Source organism: Elephantulus edwardii, unplaced genomic scaffold (genome assembly GCF_000299155.1).
Source record: "Elephantulus edwardii isolate Elephantulus edwardi_28Jun2011 unplaced genomic scaffold, EleEdw1.0 scaffold00002, whole genome shotgun sequence".
NCBI lineage: Eukaryota > Metazoa > Chordata > Mammalia > Macroscelidea > Macroscelididae > Elephantulus > Elephantulus edwardii.
The window spans coordinates 38,799,858-38,817,258 of NW_006399752.1; the positions used below are offsets into that span (position 1 = coordinate 38,799,858).

Consider the following 17,401-nt stretch of genomic DNA (forward strand, 5'->3'; position numbering starts at 1 on the left):
GAGTGGGACTGGTTCCAGCGCGAGGGCTTCATCGGGCAGATCAGCGACATCCGCGTCCAGAACCTCCAAGGTACGCGCCGCGGCCCCGGAGGCGGGGGGACACCCCAGCCTCTGAGCGCGCGCCTGGGGAGCCGTGCCCCCGGCCTGCTGGCCCGGTGCAGCTCGGCGAGGGCTCGAGGGGCGCGGGAGACTGCCCCCCAGTCCCTGCTGGGCGCCTGGCGCCGGCTCCACCGGGCCTGGCTGGGCAGGGCGGCACACGTGTGTGTGTCCGAGGTCCCCCATTTTCCTTTGGGATCTGCGTCTCGGGAGCAGCCCCCCTGCAGCCACCACGGCGACTTTGGAGAAGTTGTGCGCGTGGGCTCTTGGGGGCGGTGGCCCAGGTCAGGGAGGAGGGGAGAGTGCGAGTGTGTGTGCGCCCACTGTCCGGAGACCCCCCCCAGCCCGGCTACCCCGGGCTGGAGAGAGGGCAGCGCCGCGGGGGAGCAGGGGAGTAGGTGCGGGGCCAGCAGGCCCCCAAGGGCGGCCACTTTCCCGGGCTACTGCCCTGCCGGTTCTCGGACTGCAGCTGGGGAGAGGGCGAGACTCTTCCCCCCTCCAGTAATGCTTCCACGCCGCGCAGACCCCAGCAGTGTGCCGCGTTTTGAGCCAAGGTGAACTTGGAGTCCAGGGCTGGGGGTGGCTTGTTGCACAGATGAAGTGTGTTTATCTTTCCCGAGTCTGAAAACTTAGAAAGCATCCAAGTGTGTAAAGGGCAAAAAAAATATCACCCTACTCCGCCCACCCAAACAGATGTCCGCCTGGTGGAGGGGGTTTGTCCGCCTTTGCTTATCATCGTGAGAGCCTCCAACTCTTCCGAGTTCGGTTTCCGGGCCCCTCAGGTGCCCACCTGTGCAGGTGAATTACCTTAGACGCGTCCTCTGTAGGCTTGGATTCCGAGGACTTCTAGGATTGGGGGGTGGTTTAGGGGGGATGCTAGGCTGCCGTGGCAGAGAGGAGGGTGATGGGCCTGTCGGTGTGGTGGCCCCGCCCCCAGCAGGTGATCCGGGCCAGGGGCCAGCCAGGCAGTAAAGTTTAAACATTACACCTGAGAGTCTGTTTCCTGGGAGCCGGGGGCACGGGCTCCGCCCCTCAGCTGGGCAAGAACAGCACCCGCAGAGGCGATCTGGAGCCAGGCAGCCGGGCACGCTGGAATGGAGCTTGCTCTTGGCTACCCTGATCTCGGACTGTAATTTAATTTTTACGAAAAGGAAGATGGAGCTGGAGATGTTGCTAATGGTCTTTTGGTAATAAGCACTTGCCCGGATCTTGTTGCCCGAGAAAAACCACCACCCTCTCTGGGAGTGGGCCTTAGACAGCTCCTTTTGCCGCGATGGTATCTGGTTTGGGCTCTCAGGGCGTGTAGGTCTTAGGTGGCCAGTGGGTGTTTAATGAGCACTCTGACCAATGGTTGACCCCAAATCCCTTGCGTTTGGGGAACACCCCTTCAGAGCTGGGACTTCTGGGCCTCCAAGAGAGGGCTGTAGGGCAGAGGCGACAGGGTTTTGTGAGGAGATATCCTACAGAATGAGCAGTCCTTACATCTGGGATGATTCGAGATGGGTCCTGAAGGATGAGTAGAAGTTCACAGAGCTGACTCTTCCCTCTCCCTTGGCTTCAAATCATTTGTCCTCTATAAAGTGCACATATCTCCAGTTTAAACTCTCTGGGTCTTCATATATGGATATACCACTCGAGATCAAGATACACCAGCTGTTCATCTCCTCTCTCAATTAAATGGTAACCCTCCTGTGCTGGAGGTAATTCAGACTTAGCTTGAATTTTTCCAAACTAAGGAGCCCCGACATAGCATATTGATATGTTTTCACATAGCATATTAATACATTAATACCATAGGGATGAGCGCTGGTGGCCTCGTGGGTAGGGAGTTGAGTTGTAAATCCAGAGACAGACAGTTCAAATCCACCAGCCGCTCTGCAGGAGAAAAGTGGATGTTCTCCGCCACAGCGTGGCTTACAGCCTCTGACACCTGCTGCAGGGTCAGCTGTGAGTCTGTTCTGACTTGATGGCAATGGGTTGAGTTGAATACTGTGTTATGGAACTTAGCTGCTAACTAAAAGGTTGTCAGTTCAAACCTCCACTTGCTCCCTGAGTAAAAGAGAAGGCAACCGCTTCTTCAAGATCTGTGGTCTTGGAAACCTGATGCTTCCTCCCTGGCCTGCAGGGTGACTGTGAGTTGACTTAACTGGACAGCAGTGGATTTGATTTCCTCATTACAGTTTCATATAAAATGGACTCCTCCGTTATGTGCTCTTGGGATTCAGCCTTTTAAACTCAGCATTATGTTCGGTGGGATTCATTCGTGTTAGGTCAGTCCCATCTGTGGTGGGATTCATACCACTCTAAGCCCAAATCCACTGCCTTTGGTTCCGTGTCAACGTGTAACAACCTTCGCTGGGTTTCTGAGGCTGTACTCCTTTACAGGAGGAGACTGACCGTCTTCCACAGAGCAGCCAGAGGACTCAAACGGCTCACCTTCCAGTTAGCAGCCTGACACACTGTGTACCGGTTTAGTTCCTTTTTATTACTGAACGTGGTCCGCTTGATGGGCGTACCATAGTTTGTTTCTCCACCCTTCTGCTGAGGAACAGTTTGGTGTCTTGCAGTTTGTGGCAATTATGAATAAGGGTGTGTGTGAGGGACAGTCATCCCCGTCCTGTCGGGCGCGTCCCCAGGAGTGGAGCTGTAGGCTCAGAGTCTGCCTTGACTCCCTGTGACCTTGGAGGACAAAACAGAACTGCCCCAAAGAGTTTGCAAGGCTGTAAAACTTTATGGTCATTTCTGTGGAGTGGCTGCTGGCTCCAGACCTCTGACCTGTTGATGAGTATTGCTGACAGGAAGGTGGGAATGGAGTTGGGGCAGGAACCCAACTTCTTTCCCAGGTTGTCTCTTAAATGGATGTCCTTAAAAGGAACATGTTCAGTGCTTGCCTCTCTGGTGTCCAGGAAGTGCTGACCGGAGGATGAGTTCAGAAGGCACCCCACGCATGCTTAGAGCATCTGCCCGAACCAGCTGGTGGCCGTCAGCCAGGGTGACACTGCAGACCCTTGTCCATCTGGACTAGGTGTGGTGGCAGTCAGGGAGGCAGGAGGAGGCCAGCGGAAGGGCCTCTGCTGAAGCCTGGTGCCGACTTGCTGCCCAGGTGTGATAGCTGTACCTAGATTAGATCCTGTATATGCAGCTTCTGAATTACAGATGCCTTCTGTTCCTAAGTACGTGTGTAGGTCAGATTTGTAATTAAGTGGGAATAGTCCAGCAGAGGTCATAGATAGTATTTCAGCAACTCAAATCGTTGCCATTGATTGAAACTGATCTTTTAGGCAAGTATTCAGAGGCTGTAAATCACACAGGAGGAGACTGCCCATCTTTCTCCCTCGAAGCAGCTGGTGGGTTCAGACGACCAGGGAAGTAGAGCTTTGGGTTCATGGTGTGTCGCTCTGCAGTCTAGACCATCGGAGCTCTGCTCGTGTAGTGTTTGATGTCGTTGTAGAGCACCATGGAGTTGGAACTGACTCATAGCTGCGCCGCCTGCGGGTTTTCAGAGGCTGGAAATCGTGCAGGATCAGATTGCCCAACTTTGTCCCAAGAAGCAGCTGGTGGATTTGAACCATGAGCCTTTGGGTTGGCAGTGTAGCTCCTTATCCCTAAGCCCCCAGAGCTCCCTATGTAGTATTTAGCCAATAGTCATATACATTTCTATGTATTAAAAAAAAATGACAGAAATACAGACTTTAAAGCATCTTTAACATAATAATGACTCTGAAACCAAACACACTGCCACAGAATCAGTTCTCATTCATGGTGACCCTTTAAGATGGTAGAATTGCTCCCCACTTTCCGAGGATGTATATCTTGGGAGCAGACTGCTACGTCTTCTTCCTGCCTGCCTTCTGAGTGGTTGCTGGGTTCCAACCACTGACCTTTTGGGTAATAGCTGAGTGCTTGACCACTTTTTAAAATTTTTTAAAAGACGTGTAAAAATATGGACCGCTTCACAAATTTGCGTGCCTTCCTTGTGCGGGAGCCATGCTAATCTCTGTATCATTGCGATTTTGGGATATGTGCTGCTGAAATGAGCGTATTACCAACATCTCTTTTACTGTAAAGGCTCATTTGTTTGGTTTTTGAATCTCTGTAGCTCTCTCCTGATTAAAGGGAGAGATTTGCATTGGGAAAATCTGTAGCAGAGGACCTCTTTAAAGCGCTTTAGGAAGGATACCTCTTTGAGGATTAATGTGCATTTGACCAAAGCCGTGGTCTTTTCATTTGCCTCACATACTTTGGGTGTATTGTAAGGAGAGACTCTTCCTTGGAAAGGGTCAGTGTAAGAGAGGAAGACCCTCAATGAGATGGATTGACACAGTGACTGCAGCAGTGGCATGGAATGTGTCAGAAATGAGGGTGGCAAAGGATGTGACAGGGTGTAGATCTGCTGTTCACAGGGTCGCTGTGAGTTGTACTTGACACAGCAGCACCATATGGATGAGAAAGTTGGATGATGAATAAGGAAGACGAAAGAAGAACTGATGCCTCTGGATAATTGAGTTGGTGAAGAATAGTGACCGCACCATGGACTGCCAAAGAAGCCTAGCAGATCTGTCTTGGAAGCAATGCAACCAGAATACTCCTTAAATTCGAGGATGGTGAGGCTTTGTTGCATCTACTCTGCCGTCTCCTACTGTCAGGAGTGACCAGTCTCTGGAAAAAAGACATCACGCCTGGTAGAGTGTGACAGCAAGGAAGCCTCTCGACGAGACGGCGTCATCCAGCGGCTGGAACAGGGGCTTAAACTCAGCAGTGGCTGTGAGGCTGGTGCAGGACCGGTCCTGTCTTGTTGTCGTGTGCACAGGGTTGCTGTAAGTCACGGCCGCCTCAGTGGTACCTAGAGATGACACACATGTGGCCGTGTGGACTGGAAGGATCTTTTAAAAAAAATTTTTACTCTTGATTTCAATGAAACTTTACAGAGACTTTGGATTTCCATTCATTCACTGTTGCACTTTTCTCCCCTCCCAACCTCCCCCCTCCCCAGTACACTCCCTTCTTGGAAAAGTAAAAGAAAAATTCTTTCATTGTTTTACAGTCCCTCTCCCCAGGTCTACTCCTCTGCTCTGGACTCCTGTCATGACAGAAATACCTAATCACATATCCCTTTTAAACCGTTTTCTCCCTCATCTATTTCAATGCAGTGTACATTATTGAACCCATCTTTCTCAGTCTCTCCCCCAACCTCGAGGTCAGTCCTGTTTCACAACAGTGGCACCATGCAGTATTTGTCCTTTTGTGACTGAGATATTTCACTCAGCATAATGTCCTCCAGGGTCACCCATTTTGAATAATATTGCATGAGTTCCTTATTTTTCAATGCAGCATAGTATTCCATTGTGTGAATATACCACAGCTTCTCTATCCATTTGTTTGTTGATGGGCACTTAGGTAGTTTCCAACTTCCTGCTATTGTGAACAAAGCTGTGATAAACATGGGTTTGCATGTATCTGCCTGGGTGACAGTTATAGCCTCTTTGGGGTATATTCCCAGTAGTGAAATTTCTAGGTGAAATGGTATCTCTATTTGCAACTTTTTGAGAAAACGCCACACCACCTTCCACAGTGGTTGCACCGTTTTACACTGGCTGGAAGGATCTTGATTCCTCAGTGTTCAGGTAGGAGGTGTGTTGGCCTCTGCTCTTTGGAGACCCCCTCTCACCCTGTGTCGCTGACTGTGGGATGATGGACTGCAGCTGGGTAAGATTGTGATGCGAGCAAATCAACCCCAAGGAATGCTCAGATGTACAGTTTTTGGAGACCAGAGGTGGGGGAACTGGCCTGAAAGCTTGGTTCCTCCCCCGGGGGCCAGGCCCTCACTACCTAGTTTCAGCAGTAGATGAGGGTGCCTGGTAGTCTGTCCACTCTGGTGGCTTATAGAGATATTTGTGACCAAGGACTTGGGACACAGCATGGACGTCCCTCCGGGCCAAGACAGCCTGTGCCACCCCCACAGGGCCCTGTGCAAGGACACAGGGGTAGTCCAAGCTGTTGACCTTTTCAAGAAGGAGAAAATGACATCTCAGGGGTGCTGACAGCCTCTGCCCAGTGGCCTGACCACTTCCTTGAAGCCACATGGGCTGGAATTGAGATCAAAGATGGTCAGCTGACTGGTCTGGGCCTCAGGTCTCTGCCAGCTGAGGGTGCTGGGGGCGCCTTTGCCTTTTTGATGCCAGGACTGTGGGAGTAATCACTTCTCCTCTGCCTTGATCCCAGGATTTTTCTGGGTGTTCCAGCAGACGGGGTTCAGTTGGCCTCTTGGCCAGCATTGGCAGATGTACTGGCTCATACAGGAAGCCTTGGTCACCCAGACTACTCCCAGGTCCATTCCACTCAGTTTAGCAAAGACGGGGCCCCCTGCACATTGGGGTGCTGAGCTGACTCCCGTCCCTGTCTTCAGGAGCGTGACACTTGTCAGCCTGTCTTCTGAGGCTGGAGGCAGAGACGTCGGTCGGCTTGGGGCTGTCTCCTTTGGGGCAGTGGCAGCCTTGTTTGGGGTTGGCACTGTGCCCTCAACCTCCTGCTCCCAGCTTTCTCAGCTTGGCCTAGAGGTGTGGTTCTGGGTGGAGATGGATCAGGGGACCCTGCTCCCTGTAATCCCCTCAGTGGAGTTCCCACCTGTCTGCAGTGACCCTTCAGTCAGAGGTTGTCTCCTGGGGGACAGCCAGGAAGGAGCATTTGTACTCTTTACGACTGTCCGATGGGTTGATGATAAGGGCTTGGCTGGGCACACCCTGGATGCCAGCACTGGGCCACGTGTTCCTCTCTGATTTCCGTAAACCTTCCGTCTGGATCCTCTGTCTGGACACTAAATGACTTGCCCCAAAGACTTACAAGTGGAACTGGGATTTGAACCCAGGTCCTGCTGACCCAAGCAATCTCCCATCTTTCTTGCGAAAACAAACCAAAAAAACCAACAAAATCCGTTACCTTTGAGTCCGTTCTGACTTAAGACCTAGAGTAGAACAGCCGAGAAGGCTTCCATGGCTGTAAATGCTGAGATGGACTCTTATGTCTTTGTCCCAGGGAGTGGCTGGTGGGTTCGAACCACTGACTTCTTATATAGCAGCTCAAGTTCTTAACCTCTGAGCCACCAGGACTCCTGTAGCTTGCATCTGGTAGGGCTTCTCAGATGAGGAGGCCTGGAACTGAGCTTTAAAGGCTGAGTTGAAGCCGCAGAGCGGCTCTTGTGGGGTCTGTGTGGGCGGGAGGCGAGTTGCTGGGAGACAGCGGGCTCAGAGGCAGGTGTGCCCCTGGGTGTTTCAGAAGGACCTGCCCACACCCGTGCTGTCCCTGTCACCTTTCCATTGGAATGGCTTCAGCACAGGCTCAGCCCCTTGTGTTTACAGCCCCTCCTACAGTGACCTCTTTCCAGGCTGTACCTCAGTCACCTCTTTCAGTTAACCATAATTTTGCAACTGAGAAACCAAATCAGGCGCCACTGAGTTGATTCTGACCCCATGTGGTCCTGGGAGAATGATGCATGTGGGACTTCTAATAACTGATCAGAAGCATCAGCAGGCCTTCCTCCCGACGCACCTTTGGATGCACCTGAGTGTGGTAACCGTTTTTACCACCACGAACTCCCTGTCCAAACATGTGGCCCTCGGCAGGTCTCCATGGCTCCAGGTGCACGCCCAGCCCCTGGACTGAGCGCAACAGGTAGGGGCCAGGGCAGTGCCTGGTTCCCCAGGACAAGGAAGACTGTTGTGCATAGGGCTGGGGCATGAGCTCAGGTGGTCCGAGCTGGCTGATATCCAGTCCCCTTAGCCTGTTATCTGAACCCTGGAGTGGTCTGACCCCCAGTGCCACACCAGCGTCCCTACTAGTCCTGGGACTTTGTGTCCACTGTGTAGGTACACAGCAGGCAGTGTGGTCTGGACACAGAGGGCACGGTGTTGAGCAGGAGTAGGAAGGATGTCCCCTCCGTCCCTCTCCCTCCCGACTCCTGGAGGGCCTAGTGTAAGAGCTGACGTTTCTGTATAAAACACAGAATCAAATGAAACAGGCATTTCTCTGCCTCCAGGACCTGCTGGGGCACTCACTGCCCGGGGCAGTGTGACTGGGTCCTTGGGCTGAGTCACCGGGAACCTGCTGGAGTCGGGCCACCAGCTTGGAGGTGAAAGGCCATCTTCCAGTCCCATCCCTGTGACGTGGGTGTGGAATCCTCTGGAAAGGCTTGTCAAGGTTGGGCCCTGAGCCATGGGGGGACCACAGCCTGGGGGCTCGGCTGGGACCCTGGCTGCGGGTTCCTGGGGAAATGTCTTCCCCTGCTGTGCCTCAGTTTCCTCATTTGTAAAATGAGAGAGTTGGATGGGAGGGGGCTGCAGCGCCTTGATTGGGGAACGCTGGAGTCCCTGGCGCGCGCACACACACACACACACACACACACACACACACACACACACGTGGGCAAGTGTCCACAGGCTACACCCAACTGACTGTTCCCAGGTCCTTTTCCCTGCTGGGTGCTTGAGCCTCGACGCCACCCTGGGTCCAGCGTGGGAAGGGCTGCAGCCTCACTTTGTACGAGTCAGCCGTTCGCTCATCCTTGGTTTCGGTGAAATCCTGAGACAGGGCTCCGAGGTCCAGGCTGAACTAGCTGTGCTGCTTTGAAGGTGCACAGAGGGGCTTGGTGACCCGTTTGGGGTCACACAGCCAAGGAGGCAGAGAGTCCCCTACACCGCACTGTGCTCCTTTTTGTCACCCACGCGCCCAGGTGCTAAAGCGAGAGTGGGTTGTGTCTTCCAGGTGTCCTTTATCAGGTACGTGTCGAGAATTTTCTCTCCTTCTGCGTGTTGTCTTCTGTCTGTAGCATTTTTCGCAGAGCTGAAGTTTCTCGTTTTAGTGAAGTTCCCCTTAACTGACTTTTCCTTTTATGGGTCAGGCTTTTAGTCTTGTATCTATAAAATCCTGGCCAAAGCCAAGGTCACCTACCTTCTCTCCTCTGTTACCTTCTAGAAACAGTTCCCTGGGAACACCATGGTTAAGTGCTGGCTGCCAATCAAGAGGTCAGTGGTTCAAACCCACTAGCCTCTCTGCGGGAGGAAGATGAGGGAATCTGCTTCTGTAAAAATGCAGTTTTGGAAAACATGAGAGATGGTTCTTATCTGCCCCACAGGTCTCTGTAAGTTAGAGTTGACGTGTGGTACTTTCTAGAACTTGTGTCATTGGGAGGATACTTAACTTGAGAGGAGGTCTCACCCCCCTCACGTCTTCCTGGTTGGCCTTGACTCCTGGGGAGCAGCCTCCTGGCCGCAGGGCAGTGGGGCTGGGGAGAGGCCTTGGTTTCACTAACTGGCCTCCTGACCTGCGGAACACTCTGGATTTAATTTTTGACTGGAACAGCTGAGGCGCGGGACAAAGTCAGTGGGCCCCGTGAGCCCTCAGGCAGTCTGCCCGGCTTCTGAGGGGGGAGAGGGAAAATGCACTGGTCTTCTTCTGCGTGGTTGAATCATTAAAAAATGAGCTCCTTGTTCCCATAGAAACCTTTTTTTATCTCCCCTCTCCCCCTGTGCTTTTTAAAAAAAGACTGACAGATTGTGTCAGTCAGCGAGAGAATTGGAGACAGCATCAAACGTCCCAAGTGTGGCATTAAAGAATCTCTGACGGTCTTTCATCACCAGTTCCACTTTTTACCTTTCCTTTATTATTATTATTATTATTATTATTATTATTATTATTATTACTATTTTCTATCCGAGTGAGAGTTGACAAACTAAGGACATGACAAATCTCATCTGTTGCCTGATTCGGTAAATAAAGTTGTGTTTGAACATAGCCATGCTCATTCATTGGCCTGTTACCTAAGGCTGCTTTCCACTACAATGTTGTTGATATTGTTATGGTACGACTCATAGCGACTCCTCTTTTGAATAATAGATCTGCACCCTGTCCTATCCTGTGCCATCCTCACAATCTCTAACACACTCCAGGCCATTGCTGCAGCCACTGTGTCAGTCCGTCCACTTGATTGAGGGTCTTCTGTTTCTTTACCACCTCCTACCTTTCCAAGCCTGATGTCCCTCTCCAAGGAATAGCCTCTCCTAGCAACATGCCCAAAGTATGAGACAAAGCTTCTTCGCTCTTGACTCCAGGAAGCACTCTGGCTGCACCCTCTCCAAGACATACGTGTTTGTTCTTCTGGCCGTCCATGGGGCCTTCAGCACTGTTTCCCAGCACCACAGTTCAAAGGCCTCAATTCTTCTGTCATCTTTATTCATTGTCCAACTCTCACATGTGTAGCACGTGGCTGAAAAGAGGAGGGCTTGAATCAGGTACACTTCAGTCCTCAAACTATAACATAACCGCCCCTCAATCCCTGACTGTAGGGTTTCCCAGTGCAGTAGGACTCCTGGTCCCCTGACTGCTGCTATCAAAGATGTTGATTATGGATCCAGATACGGTGGAGTCATTCACAGCCTCATCTTATCTTCAGTGTTGCCTTTTGGTTGCGTGGCGAGGAGTTTGTTTTCTTGATGTTGAGATGTAATCTGTAATGGAGGGGGTACAGTCTTTGTTCTTCTGCATTTTTTTAATTACTGCAATGGAAAAGATATTTCATAGTACTGGAAAAACAACAACAACAACAATTTATTTTTTAAACAAAATTATTTGGGGCATATTTTCAGAAGGACCCAGTCCTTAAAGAGAAACGTCATTCTGGAAAAGGTAGGTCAGCAGAAGAGAGGAAACCCTTCGAGGGGATGGACAGACACAGTGACCGTCACAGTGGGCTTGAACAGGACAGAGATGCTGAGGACAAAGGACAGGCCAAGGTTCAGATGTGGTGATCAGGGGGTCACTGTGAGTCATAGTGCCTTTGATGGCACCTAACAACAACAGCATCTAACCCTTTAAACCGAGGAATGGTGAAACTGTTAGTAAATGCTCTCTGCTAGGGAGGGGTGTGTGCGTGTGTGTGTGTGTGTGTGTGTGTGTGTGTGTTTATTTCTACTCATTCATTGTTGCACTATTTTCTCTACCCTCCCCCAGTTCGTTCGTTCCTCTTTTTTTTCCCCCTTGAAAGTCTGTTTTAATTGTCCCATTGCCACAGTGCTTGTCAAAACCAGTTCTGATTAATCTCCTTTGTCAGTGTATCCTTTGCCCTTCCCTATCACTCCTCCCTGAGAGAGACTTCACCCTTGTGTGTGTGTTTTCAAGTTCCAGTGACGGTACTGGAATTGAGTATAACCAGACCTGACTCAGTGGGTGCAACAATGGCTCTGGTTTAGAAGCGGCTGAGAAGGCTGTAGGCCTGGGTAGCGTTTCGTTCTTTTATAAGGACGGTCACCGTGCTGTGAAGCCACCTCGATAGCACCTAACAGCTTGTCCGTTCATTCACTCACTGTTTTCACTGGACCTCTTGTTCCATCTTAGAGTGTGTGTGTGTGTGGGGGTACCTCTCTGTGGCCCACCTGAAGTGGTGAGAACCTGGAGAGTTGACTTTGCACAGCTGCCTCTGTGCCTCCTACCCCTCCTCCTCCAATGGCAGTCCACTCCTGACGCCTCAGTTGGTCCTCGTATGTGCTGCCGCTGGGTGACACTACCCACAAGCAGGGGTGCCCCCAGGGCCCAGGGAGCCTGGACTCAGTAGATGAGGCCGCCCACCCTCCTCTGAAGAAGGAAGGAAGGAAAGAAATGCTCTTAGGTATGTAGAAGGGAGTCCCAGCAGCCCTTTCATCAGCATGTGGGCATCTGGAGGCCTTTCCTGGAGAAGGCTAGGGTCTGTTCTGTAAGCCCAGCCTCAGGCACATGCCTGGACAGGTCAGCGGTGCTCAGGTGACAGCTGTTACGTGTGTACCGGCCCAGATGTGTTTTCCAAGGGCTGATAATACGTTTTTGTTGCTGTTAAATAGGTCCTGACTCCTAGCAGTCCTGGATACAATAGAGCTGAAACCCTGCCTGGTCATGTACCACACTCACAGCTGCAGCTCAGCTCACCTTGTTGTTGACACAGAGTCAGTCCATCTCACAGAGGGGTCTCCTCCTTTGTGAGGACCTTCTACTTTACCAAGCATGAAGTCCTTCTCCCAGGACTGCCCCTCACGATAACACGTCCAGAGACTGTGAGGCTAAACTACCTTTGCTTCTAAGGAGCATGCTGGCTGCACTTGCACAAAACAGATTTGTCCTTCTGCTGCCATCATGGTAAATGTTCTCTGTCAGCACCACCTTTCAGAGGCATCAGTTCTTCTTCAGTCTTCAGTCATTGTCCAGGTTTCCCTTACAACTGAAAATACCATGGCTTGAGTCAGGCACACCTTAGTCCTCACAGTGACATCTTTGCTCTTTGGCACTCTGAAGAAGTCCCTGGCAGCACATTTTCCCAGTGTATTACATCACTTGATTTCCCAACTGTTGCTTCCATGGGTCTTAGTTGTGGACGCAAGTACAGTGAAAGCCTCCACAGTTTCCCCCTCTGTTGATGACCTGCTGGCTGTGAGGTGCCTGGGGCATATTCCCCACCATCCTCCCTCCCCATGAAGATCCGTATGTAGGAGCTGTGGAGAAGTCTCAACACGCTGAAGGCTGGAGATGGAGGGGGGTCCCAGAGAGGACACAGCTGTCACAAGACTGGGATAAGTGTGCCGGAACCAAGGTCCACGGTACACGGTCAGCGGTCGCCGCAGGGGTAAGGGTGGGTGTGGAAGCAGGGAGAGACCAGCTGGTTCTCCGCAGGATTGTGCCCAGTCCTGAGTGGGGCAGTGGAGGGGCTGAGTCCCAGGGGGAACCCGGTCAGTTGATATGGTCCTTTTGTGTTTGCCCTTCTTGGGCTCTGTAGCCACTGCTTCTAGAAGGTGATCGCCCAGAGTCTGGAGGAAGAGGACACACCCAGGAGACTTTGCATTTTGGTGATGACCAGCAGGCCCTTCCAGTTCCTGGGAGCTTGGGGTCTCGTCAGAAGGACCTTCTGCCACTGATGACGTCATGCCCCACCCCAGCTCCGTCTCCTGGGGTTCTCCAGGCAGCTTTTGGAATATTTCTGTCCATCTCCTCTTTTAAACTATTTTAATCCTCCGTGGTTTGACATACTTAACAAGCAGTGCCCTGAGCTGGCAGGAACTGGGGCAGGGGTGGGAAGGGGACACGGTGTGCCAGTTTGTGGTGGAATAACTGGAGCCCTCAGGTGGCCCGCAGGTTGGGGTCCTGATGCAGCTTTACCTCCGTCTCCATCTGCTTCTCCTGTTTTGCTTCACTCTGCTTCTGTGGGTGACCTGGGGGCTGTCGTCCTGCGGATAGCATCCGCTGGCCTCCCGCACCTTCTTGCTCCCAACCTCGTCCCCTAGCCCATGACCTGGTGCTGTTCCAGCAGGTTCCACAGACAGGCCCTTAACACAGGACGAGTGTTCTGGGTCTGCTCTGGAGGCTGGAGGCCTGATGCTGGGGGTCTGCAGGGCTGTGTCACTCTGAGGGCACTAGGGAGCCGTGCTTTTCCTGTCTCATTCAGGCAGTGGTCGTCCTGATGCCCTTTGACTGGACAGGCACAACCCCAGCCTCTCCCTCTGTCTTCTCCTGGCCGTCTCTGCATCTGTGGTCAGTTTCTTAGGACTCCCGTCATAGGGGACGGAGCGCACCCTGCTCCTGTGTGGCCTCCCATGGCCCCCACGAGGGTAGGGGCTGTGTTGATTTAAAGCGATTCTGCAAGGCAGGGCACAACTGTCCTGTAAAGTTTCCAAGGCTGGCATCTTTTGGGAGGAGTGAGTCATACATTGGGCTGGTACCTAGAAAGTCAGGGAGCTCGGGTGGCCAGGTGGCAAGAAGCTGTTCTGCAATCCCAGAGGTACACTGTTCGAGGCCACCAGGTGCTCCCGGGAGAAGGATGGGCAGTATCCTCCCATGTGATTAACTGCCTCTGAATACCTTCCGGAGGATCAGCTATGGGTCAGTTCCGATGCTGTGGTTCACAACAACAAAACCGTGAAAGGTCAGTGTTTTGAATCCACCAGCTGCTCTGGGAGAAAGATGGGTAGCCTCCTCCTCCTCCCAAAGAGATCTTGTTATTGTTGTTGTTGTTAGATGCCATTGAATCATCTCAACTCCTAGTGACCCCAGAACAATGGATCTGAACCCTGCCCTGTCCTGTGCCGTCCTCATCGTATCTGAAATATGTGTACCCATTGCTGCAGTCACCGTGTCAGTCCGTCTCTTCAGGCTCTTCCTCTCTATGCTGAACTTTCACCTTTCCAAGCATGGTGTCTTTTTCCAGGGACCGCCCCTCGTAACAGCATGCCCAGAGCATGTGGAGATGCAGTTTCCGTTTCACACAGACCAATCCCCTTTCCTTATCCTCTGACTCTACGTCTATAATCTTTGAGTGCTGTAGTTTGGTAAGGAGCAGGCTGGTGTTGAGCTTCAAATCTGATCCTGTTAGGTTCAGCTAAGCAGAGGCCCTCACCATCTTTAGGGAGAGGAATTTGGAGGTTGATCACAATCTTCTGAGTGGTCTTTTAGCCGGGTGCTCAAGATGAAGACCATGGCACAGGGGATAGGCAGGAGGAAAGCAGTGTCAACAGTCAGGCCTTACTTCCAGTCTACCTTGAAGCATGTGGTTACCATGTCTCCTCTAATCCAGTGTATGCAAATCAGCTTTAGTCCACTGTGGATGGCCTGATAGTAGTCATCCTGGCATGAGCTCAGATAAAGCCTTGATGCCAGGAACTTTCCATAAATAAGCTGATAACTATCTTATCTGAGATCATTAATCATGGGCCTCGGAGCCCCAGAGAAGGGTGGCTGCGTGCTGGGACCAACAGTAGTGGTTTTGGTGGGTTTTTTGTTTTATTTTAATCTCCAGAGGAGATATGGAGGGTTCATCCTCCCAACCTTTGTGTTGGCAGTCAAGGGCTTAACCCCTGTGCCACCAGGGCTCCTTGAAGTGGAATGACAACATCCACAGAGACCATTTCCGGATAAACACATGTTTAGAGTTGGGTTCTGGGGTCTGGTAATTCATCAGATCATTTTGGGGTGGGACACATACCCTGCCTGACCTCTGATGGTGCCCTCTGACTCCTGCTAACCTCGCTGACTCCTGGGCCTAGGTCACCACCAAATGTCTCCTGCCCCCTGGACCACGTGTACTTTCTGACACTGGGTTTGAGCCCACACCCTTCCTAGAGATCCTGGAGCCCTGCCCTGTGCCTGCCCACTCTGTGGGAGAGTCATGTGGCCATCTAGTTTCTAGAACATTCCAGCCGTGGACACCCTGTGGGGCGCTCCTGCCCTGTCCTGTGGGCTTGCTGCCAGTTGGAATCCACTGAGAGCAATAGTTGAGATTTTTTTTTTGGCCATACATATATGTGTTTATTTCTGAGCTTGCACTTTCATTCCATTGATCTGTGTATAAGTCTGTCTTTATTCCAGTGCCACATTGTCTTGCTCATTGTTGAGATTTACTTTTTTTTTAATGTACTGGTTTATTTACAAAGTTCATATACAGTGTTTTCCACCCAGATCTTTCCTGTTTGCTTCACCCACCTCTTCCTCCACCCATCAGATTGTGTGACCCTGTGATAAACCACCTCCATCTAACCTCACTCCTTTGTTCCCCACCCCCCATGGATCCACATACTCGTTCTGCAATAATGGTCTTATACAGTATTTGTCCTCATAGGACTGAGTTAGTTCACTCAGCGTAATGCTCTGCAGTCCCTCTAGTTGGGATATTTTGGTGGCATTTCTACCCTCGTGTTCTTGGGAGCTGAGTTAACCAGAGCAAGTCTGTTATGGGTAAACAGCAATGCAACACACATCAGAGCCTGTTTAGAAAGCAAGAGAACAAGGTGAGTGTATTGACGTGTGGGCAGGTCCTAGCTTTCGGTTACCTGATATCAGATGTTAAATTGCAGGAGCCTGGACCTAGGAAACAAAGCCTGTTCCCCTGGAGTCCTTTCCCACTGACAGTGACTCCACAGGATAGAGTGTGGCTGTCCCCCGGGGCTTGGAATCCACCAGAGAAAAGACCTGACCAGCTTCTGTAAGATTGGAACCTAGGCTACCTCGTGGGGGTGGGGGGCAGCTCTTCTCCGTCCTTCAGGGTCGCCAGGGTGAGACCCCCTCACCCGCACACGCAAGTCTGCAGCAGCAGACTGCCATGTCCTCCTACAAAGCAGCGGGTGGGTTCAAACCACTCACCTTCTGCTTGGCAGTTAGATGCTTTAACTGCAGCTCCTTAAGTCTTGACAAGTTCCGAGGGGACTTCGGTTCCTGGGGTGGGGACCATTTCAGCATATTCCAGTGACATCCTATTGTCCTTACAGTGTTTCGTTCATTTCTACCAACTTCCTCTTCCCTTGAGCTGCCAACTCAGTGTGCACAAGGTTCAGACCCACCAGCTGCTCTGCAGAAGAAAGCTGGCCCGTGCCCTCCGTGCCACCGACGCTGCCAACCCAGCTCTGGGTTGGCTCTGGCTTGACGGTACCCAGCAGTGGCTTGACTGAGCTGAGTCTGCTGACTGAGGGGCAGGAGGTTCGAATTCACCCACAGGCACCTCTGGAGAAAGGCCTGGTGATGTAATTTCAAGGACTCCGCATTGACTGCCCTGTGGGGTATAGTTCTCCTCTGATACGCGTGGGGTCACTCTGGGGTCACTGTGAATCAGTGTCAACTCAGCGGCATCTCCTTTATTTTTCCTAACTTTTGTTTGTTTACGGTCCTGTCATCTTCATGATACTGAATTTATGAAACCAGTCGTGGTCACAGTAATGCCACTTGACACTGCCAACACCGTGGCTCACAGTTCGAATCCACTGGTTGTTCCGTGGGAGAAGGATGGTCAGTCTCTTCCCGTGGGATTTTCCACATTTGAAAACCCGCTGGAGGGTCAGCTGTGGGTCGGTTCAATGATACACAACAACAACAACAACAAACAAAAAGCCCACAACGAAATGCAATAAAATGTTCCAATAATTTCCCTCTTTGAGGGAGCATTGGTGGCCTGGTGGTTAGGAGCTGGCCTGCTTGCCCAAAGACAGTTTGAGGTCACCGGCTGCTGGACAGGAGAAAGGCAGGCAGTCTCGTCTTGTGTGATTTACTGACCCAGCAGAAGGTCAGCTGTGACTCGTTTCTGACTCAGTGACACACAACAGCAGTTTCTAAAGCACACAATGTGCTTGAGACGGCAGTGTGGCTAGCGAGGTCCTCCTAGACGGGATGTGGCTCAGGAGCAAATATGGTTAAAAAAAGATCGCTTGGGATATGATTGTGGAAATGCATCGTAAAAAAAGATCGCTTGGGATATGATTGTGGAAATGCATCGTAAAAAAAGATCGCTTGGGATATGATTGTGGAAATGCAT

General features: G+C 51.6%; 1 protein-coding gene across 1 annotated transcript in view; it reads left to right on the forward strand.

Moving 5' to 3' along the window:
- CLMN (calmin (calponin-like, transmembrane)) overlaps positions 1-17,401 on the forward strand; it is a 144,427-nt gene that overhangs the window by 6,174 nt on the left and 120,852 nt on the right. Inside the window, exon 2 of the mRNA XM_006879190.1 lies at positions 4-70. Coding sequence (XP_006879252.1) covers positions 4-70 — 67 coding nt within the window. The remainder of the gene's footprint in view (positions 1-3; positions 71-17,401) is intronic.